General features: G+C 42.9%; 1 protein-coding gene across 1 annotated transcript in view; it reads right to left on the bottom strand.

Annotated features, from left to right (window-relative positions):
- Positions 1 to 2342: 2342 nt before the first annotated feature.
- PARD6G (par-6 family cell polarity regulator gamma) overlaps positions 2343 to 8406 on the bottom strand; it is a 64507-nt gene continuing 58443 nt past the window's right edge. Inside the window, exon 3 of the mRNA XM_021528672.2 lies at positions 2343 to 3643. Within this exon, the coding sequence (XP_021384347.1) occupies positions 2784 to 3643 (860 nt within the window). The 3' untranslated portion in view covers positions 2343 to 2783. The remainder of the gene's footprint in view (positions 3644 to 8406) is intronic.

The raw sequence follows: 8406 nt of genomic DNA, 5'->3' as shown, positions 1-8406 counted from the left end.
CGCCGCGCCGCCCCTCACATGACGGGGCGGGCCGGCGCAGCCGCGCTCCCGGCGGGCGGGCAGCGCCCGAGCCCGGGCGGGCAGCCGCTGGCTGCGGGGAACTCGGGCTGCGCCGCCCGCGAGCCGCGCTGCCTGGCGCTGCGACAGGAGCGGGGCTCCGTCTGCCGAGGATGTGGGCTTTGGCGAGGCTGGCGTGCCGCTGGTGCCGCGGCCGCACACCCGAGCCCCGTTCGGCAGGTCAGCCCCACAGGCTGAGCGGCTCAGCCGCGTTCCCACGCGGATTCCTCCCTCACGGCCTGAGGGGGCAGGGAGCTCGCTGTGCGAGTGCCACATAGCTGCACCCACGGTTAAGGGGCACTCACAACAGAAGCTGGGCTCTGTGTGTGTGTTCGTTCACCCACGAAGATGCTGCACAAAATGTTTGCAAGCCTTTTATTTCACAAAGTGTTGGGACACATCAGTAGCCTGGCTGCTCTGTAATGGGTACGTGTGTGTGAAACGACTTAGGCTTCCTCCCTCCTGCGATGAAGGCGTGGAAAGTTCGGATAGATTGCACCAGAGCGCTTTCTATGGACAGTGACAGCCAGCAGGCAAAGGAGTGCAGAGTGGCCATCAGAGGTATCCCGGCCTTTTTCCATGGAGCCAGAACTACCCTCAAAGCCCAGAGGTCTGCAGCAGGCCATGCTATGAGGAAGATAGGAAGCTACTCCGTTCCCATGGAAATCAGAACAGGAACTTTTTGTAAAAGCAGCACTGAGAAAAGACACTGCGCTAAAATAGTTGCGTAGCTGAAGAGCCACACAAACTGGACACCTTGTTTTCATAGGGAGGGGAGGTACTTCCATAGAAAATGCTTGAGGCACTGGGAAAAAATACAGAGTAGAAATAAGACAGTCAACATTTTATTGCAGACAAGGTCACATTTTCATCAGTTAACTAAGGTAAAATGAGTAACTTCAGTCAGACAAATCCACTTATTCATAAAAGTAGTCTTATTTAAGGTATAACACATTTTTTCTGGATAAGATGGTCTGATTGACTGAAGCATATCCAGCTATTCATTTGTTTTACTGCACCAATAATCAGATTTATTTTTTTTTAATGAAAACCTTTGGTAAAGTACAAACACAGTTTTAAGAACAGGATCAATGTTCTATTCTCACTGTGCTGGGAAAAATAAGTACAGCTCTATAGCTGCTTTGATACCTAGAAAAGTTTTAATTAGAGTAAGTGAAAGACTTTTAAAATAAACTCTTAAAGCAAATCTAAAAGAAATAAACTAAGTTCAATGTCCCAAAGATATTTAACCATGAGCAGAAGACTGGTTGTTCCACAGGTATTCTAAATTAGTGACAATGAATCAGTCCACACATCCTTTTTCCAGCCATTACAGATTCCAAAATGGAATGTAATTTTTCCAAACCAAGACTCCTGAATTTTCATATTCATAAAATATTTAAGAAATGTCTATTCCACCATATAAAAAAAGCTTTAATGTACTACAAAGTTAAAAACAAAGAGCAAATGACACAAGCTAAAAGTAGAAAAATACATTTTAAAACATTTATATTTTGTTCCTTACACTGATCAAGATATAACAAAATATTTTAGATTAGACCATTTTCATAAAACTCATGGTGTTTCCAGAAGCAGACAGGTACTGACTCAACAGTCACTGGTCACTCACTAGCCACCTGGCCACCCAGCAAAGGTGTCTGACCTCCGCAAATATCCAGTATACTTTAACTTTCTAGAAGTCCTGTGTAGACATTAAGCTTTATTATTGGAGGAGTCCAAAACAACAGAACTATCCTAAGTTACGCCCGTGAGTCAGTCAGCATTCCTCCCCTCCGTAGGGCAATCTCTTGTCAAGGAAAGACCTTGCGGATTCGGGTTGCCCCAAACGTACAGCAAGGACCTGTGTCAGCTCTGAGACTTGCACGCCTAAAAACCCACAGGAACCACGATTTTGAAAAAACAGAGATGATGCGGGGAGGGGGAAAAAAACAACCAAACAAACCAAAAAAAGGAGGTATCATCTAATAAATATGGTAAGAGAATACAAGAAGGCAGCGGCGCTGCGGTGCCCCCGCCGGCCGGGAGGTGGCGCCCATGGCCCGGCAGCCGCGGCCACGGCCCGCGGGAAACACGAGGTTTACATGGATGCGGGTTTCTATCGTTTCCTTTGGAAAATGTGTCTGCAGCGTCTCCCGAACGCTGCTACCTCCGGAATAGGAAACAGCTGCTTTTACAGAGCTTGTCTGGATTAGACATAACGCTGAAAAGATGGTGTAAACAAGTAGGCAGAAGGGCTGTATGTAACAGAAAAAGACAGGATAACTATTAAGAAGCACTCTCTCCTCAGCTGGTATTAGAAGAAAACCAGATTCCACTTCAAATAGACATGTCTGTTACTATTAAAATCTAATGCATATATATGCATGTATAAATACGTCTACCCACGCTTTCAAACCCGAGTATATAACACTGCTATGGGTAGCCTGTAAGACTGCTTAGGTTTATACCAACTAAAACAAATTTGTGTTCTCACTTCAGGGCTGGGACATTAACCAGGTTTTGCACTCTAGCTTTCTCCTGACAAATTTTGCAGTGCATGACAGTTTTATGTCTAACTCCAGATGCCACATTTCCTAGAAAGCAACTATTTTCTGCACCCGTGAGGTCTGTGAGAATATATCAGCTCCCTGTTTCGTGCATGTGTTGCACGAGTCGATTGTCCCAATTGGCACTTAAGACTGTAAGGAGAATTGCAGAAATTGCTACTAAAGTGTAATGACTGTTCCGTCCTCCTCGATACCTCCCCTGGGGATAACCAGACTGTGTCTGGGATCAGTTTTTAAAGAACTTAGTAATTTGTGGATGTTGCCGTTGCTTTCTCGGCCAGAGCTGTTGTTGAGCACCAGGTCCCTTTGAAGTCTGTGGCTAAGGCTGCTGCCATTGATTCTAGAGAGGCTACTGGAAGTAAGGCTGTGCAGTTTAGGAATGTGTTGTGGCTCCAGACCACCCTCAATGACAATGTCAGCCTCTTCGTCACTCTCCATTTCATCAGGGTGGAAGTTCTGCAGCACATGGGGTGTAGGCAAGCTATGGTGACTCGCAGTGCTGTCTGTAGACTGGCCAGAGCTACCAGACATCCTGCTGCTCCGAATAATATTGTTCCTCTGGTTTGCTGGCTTGACCGTGATAATGAGATTATGGCTGTTGGCAATCATCATGTCTGTGACTTGGTCAAGAGTCTTTCCTGCTACTTCAATGCCATTGACTTCCAGGACTTCATCATTCACAGCCAGCAAGCCTGTGCTCTCTGCCAAGCCACCAGGAACCATACGGGAGATGAAGATACCAGGAACTTTTTCCAGTCCGTGAGGAGTCACCCTTACACTGGTGCCATCACGAATGTAAAACCCCAAGGGTTTCTCACACCCGTGTCGATACAGCCTCACTCTCCTGTGTGTTTCGGGGAGAATGTCCACATCAATTATGGAAGACACTGGTCTAAAATCATGAGGCATACTAATGTTGATGTGGGGACGTCGGCGGAGGGTGTCATTGCGCAGTGTCACCAGAGCCTTCTTCTTCCTTGACAGTGTATTGGTCCCGAAATTGCTGTAGTCCACTTCATCTGAAAGAGAAACAGTACCAATGTATCAAACAGAATAATTCAATCTGCAGGGCATACTCCTCCTCCAGTTGGTTCAGTGAAGGCATCGATAGCAATATGGAAATAATAATAGTAATAATATGAAAAAAATAACACTAATATGAGGAAAAACTCAAATTAATTCTTCCATTTACTCTAATTTTTGTTTCACATTATGTCCAGCACAACACTTAGAATGAATTAATTGTTTACAATGACTCCCCATACTTCTTCCACATTTTGGAGAAAAGAGGCTTCTGATTCTCAACTGTTATCAGCTGTGTAGAATACAATTTCTTGCTGCAAGCCTACCATCTTGGATATGAGACTGTATTTTCAGAGCTGTATTGTAATCTTACACATACCTCTCAAGTGGGCATTCCTAACCTAAAAGTCTGAATTGGGGAGTGTTTTAATACCCAATAGAGTGCCTTAACCTTAGAAACAAACATGAAAACAAGAATGCAAGAGAGTAGTTAGATACGCTTTCAGCCTAGGCTTTTCTAGAAAGTGAGTTTTGTTAATATGCACGTCACTTTACTCTCTGGTATTTTACTTCAGTTCAGCTGAACTTGACAGCAATAAAAAGTGCTAAAAGATCCATATAACAAAAGGTAGTATGTAACCAAGCAGCCTGGCAGAAAGAGAAGCAGGTAGAAGTCCTCTGCTTAGTCTGTATGCTAAAGATCACAGAAAGGACATGGATTCACAGCCACACTCCTGCCTTGAGACCAAGATTCACAGGAAAATGCCTTTCTGGGGTCTGCAGTTTAAGGAATTGTTTCAATATTTCAGCCTCTGTAGCAGTTATCTCAAGGGCATATGAAAAGTGATCACCTTTAATTCATCCAAGTAAACTAAGTTATTCCACATAAGAAGTTCATGTTGTGCTTTGCAAAAAAAAATACTAAGTCATGAAGTTGTTAGTGTATAAAATTGTGTCACTGCATCTCACAATAAAAATACTATGCATATTTTAGATGTGAACCATGCACTAGCTGGAAAGTTATTTCACCAGGAGTTTAAGCACAATTTTCAGATAAACTAACATATTTGCAGTTTATACTCCTGTTGAAGACAAGCAGTACCATACAAAGTACAATTACAGAACTGCCCCTAAAATTGCTTCTCTAACAAATTAACCTTACCTAGCAGTGTTGGAAAGAGTAAGACAATACCTGATAAAGGCTGGAGGAGGGAAAGGGTTGTTAGTAAAAACAAGCTTATAATTGCATTTTTATGTCTTGCAAGGTTTCATTTTCAAGTCCACTTTCAAGATGTATCATTGACAGACTACAATCAGGTGACATTAAGTTACACTAATTAGAGGACACTAAAAAAAATGGTCAATAGCAACCTGACCTAACTGAACCTCCTTGAAGCAGGTGTTAGATTAGGTGGGCTCCAGAGGTGGTCCCTTCCAGTCTAAGTTATACAGTGATCCTACACAGTCCTTTGGGCTGGAAAAAAAATTTAAAGACTTCAGAAAGATTATTTCTGCATTCTCCTATAACTTATTTGCACTGGCTATAGTAACCCCGAGGACATGGGATGGGACTGTCGATGGGACTGAAGTTTAAAGACTGAAATTCTACCTCTCCCCAGCTGCTTTTCAAACTTATAAAACAAAAAAGGGGGAGATGTGGTGGTGCGTGTTTTTAAAGGATTTTACAATATTTTGTTTTAAGGGTCAGGTGTTTAATGTTAGGTAGTTTCAGTTGGTATGTTCTTTGTGCCCCCTAACTCTTCCCCTCACACTGGTTTCTCCCAGGTCGTTTACTCCTAAGTTTTCCCCCACTTGACTGTCCCTCAAAGCGCCAATCTCCCTGTTCCTCCCCTCGTACCCTTCAATGGTTCTGTCAATCCAAGCTGTGTTGCCCACCTCCCCTATCTGTCATGTAGTCACCCCCATTTGGTTCTTGAAGGTTCCCTGTTGCATAGTATTCCCTTCCCTAGTATCTCACTGGACTGGTGAACCTGCTCCCTTCCCCTGGATTGCCCTCATTGGGCTGTCCCAGCTTTGTTCTCCTCCCCCAATATCTCCCCATTGGATGTGAGTTGTTTCCACCCCCTCATACCCTCCCCTCTTTATAATGTGCTGCCGCCTCATTCCTGTGCCTACTTGTCCCTGAACCCTCCTAGGAAATAAATTACCTTGGAATTCACACAAGTGGCCCCTCTCTATTTCTTTACTTTGGTCCTTTGTTTCTGCTTGGGAGCTGCGATTCCCACACCACAGCCAGCCACAGGGAGCTGCCCTCCCCTGTGAGCACTGCCACACTAGAGGTCTTGGAAGAGATCTGGGGGCAGCCACTCCTGTTGTGCCCTCCTGCAATAGGGAGCGTGCTAGCTGGGAGACCTCCACACTGTGACCACAACTGGCCAGTGACAACCTCTTCTCTCTCTCCCCAGGATGTTCAGAGCTGTAACAGCTGCACAGGCCTTACTGTGTTATTTAGACTGGTGAGGCACAGGATTGTTAGTCCTTAAAATGACCCAAACACAAGAAGCTCCCAACTGGTTTCTGGAAGGGTATTCACAGCCAATACAGTGACTGTAGAGAGATGGCACCTTCACAAATCCACCTGGTGAACAGTCAGTGCAGTGACTACTCTTCTGAGTACAGTAGCCCATTACTGCAGCAAAAGCCAGGTCATTATTCCTCTTCTTCCATCAAGATCACCATCTACATTCAGCTACTTCTGTTGGATGATTCCAAAGGTTCACAAAAAATTATTTTCCTTGTAAAGTATGGGTGTACAAGAGCTATCTTTTATCACCACAGTCTCCAACATTGTGCCAGCTCACCCCCACAATTCACTGATAAATTTCTGTGACAGTCCTATGAAAACAACTTGGGGCTTCAGATCTAGAATCCAAATTCTTCCTTACTTGAAATACAGTGCTTTAGAACAGTAGTGCTGTACCTTATGTGCCTTAAGGTCCAAGATAATATCTATCACAAAATTTTCAGTTTAAGATGCCAGTTAAAATTACACATGGGTTTATGCATTTAAGACTATCTCTAGGAGTACTGGCAAAAAAGCTTAAAACAAAACCTGCATTTCTTAAAAGACTCAGAAAATTAGGCAGATCAGTACAGTTGATTGCACTGCAGGTAAAATGAAATACATGCCCTAGTTAGCCATCTATGCCCTGGAAGCATGCAGGTAGCTGTTAACCTCCCTCTCTCTAAGTATATTAACACCTTATTACTTTAGGGCAAACTTGCAAAAGTTTTACCAAATAATTAATCTGTGAATATTTGTTGGCAGAACTGTCTTTTTTCCCTTAAATTAACAACAACCTAGAGAGTTAATTCTTACAAGATGCAAGCTTGTGATTATAAAGTAGCAAAGTCACAGAAGTATGATGGCCCTCCTAACACACGTAAGTAATTTCTGAAGCATCTCCCTTGAGCTGAACCACCAGCAGGGCACTGGCACAAAATGAGTGATTGTTTTGTTCCTGTGACCTCCTCACCTGTTCTCAGCCCACTAACCAGTCTCCCCAGATTATTGCTATCATTCCTAAACTCTGAACAGCTTCAAAACAACCACCCCCTTTAATAACAAAAAGCCCATCTCACCACAAAAATGCTAACTTTTTCCTCCAAACACAAACCAGGCATGAGCAGGGATTACATTACAAGTGATGCAGGTTACCTTCAGTGTGGGACCACTGACTGTTCTAGGATTTAGTATTATAGGGCTGGACCATGTTAAAAAATGAAGTCCATGTCCTGATGATGACTGGAGTTTTTGTTTCTAAAACAGTGCCAAGCAGTAGTTTCCAATTTGGACTATAAATGGGATTGTATATGAGGAAGATGAAATCTAATTGTAACAGGTAAAAACTGTTAAAAGCTATTACAGGTTGGAGAAATGAAAACTAATTTGAAAAGTTTTTAATAAAAATACTAACTTTACTTCTAGAAAAAAAAATCAGAATACATGCTCTTTGGCAATACAGGGATTATTACATTATAATTCAAGATAACTGGCTATCTAGTGGTTACATTCACTTTAGACATCACCTTAAAATAAAAAAAAAAATAGCAAAATAAAACAGTCCTGTAGAACAAAACAGCTACACCCTCAATGTTATTTAGAGGGTGTATCCATTACTCCTGCTGTAGGAATAAAGAAAAGTATGTCAACTGAAGTTTAACATTATTAGCTGTTGCTGTGGCAGCAGAAAGTCATCAATCCCTATCCAAATGAAAGTAAAACTTCCTTCTTCACAAGGGAACTGGGAGAAGTTAGCCAACATAATTAACTTTTATCAACTATGTGGTGGTCACAAAAAGGTGCACTATCCCTTTCCAGTACTAAACTGCTTAGGTGGCAGGTGGCAGGCTGAAATGGAAACTGTATCAGTGCAAAATTTATGACGACACACTTTTAATGTAGGTCAGCAACTCGTTAGGTTTTGAGTTTCTCACCATACAGGACTGCAAGCAGGAATGCCACTTCAGCTAAAGAAATAGACTGTGCTTGATGCCAGATTTCAGGCAAGACCAGAATGTACCATATGGAACCAGACAGAGCTCATTTTTCATTTGTTGCCATATCAAATTCCCCTTTTGCAGAACAGAAGGGGTCTATAGAACTCTGCATGTATACTAGCAAGAGAAGTGGCATCAAGTGGCACATCTGAACAATGCTTAAAGCACTGAATCTTACAGGGTCTCAATTTTTCTTATGTCTCAATGGAGGCCAAACTTAGATGTTACTTATATACAG

The sequence above is a fragment of the Lonchura striata genome, chromosome 1, assembly GCF_046129695.1.
Source record: "Lonchura striata isolate bLonStr1 chromosome 1, bLonStr1.mat, whole genome shotgun sequence".
Taxonomy (NCBI): domain Eukaryota; kingdom Metazoa; phylum Chordata; class Aves; order Passeriformes; family Estrildidae; genus Lonchura; species Lonchura striata.
Note: the sequence above shows the minus strand (reverse complement) of the source record. Positions and strands in the feature narration are given on the sequence as shown.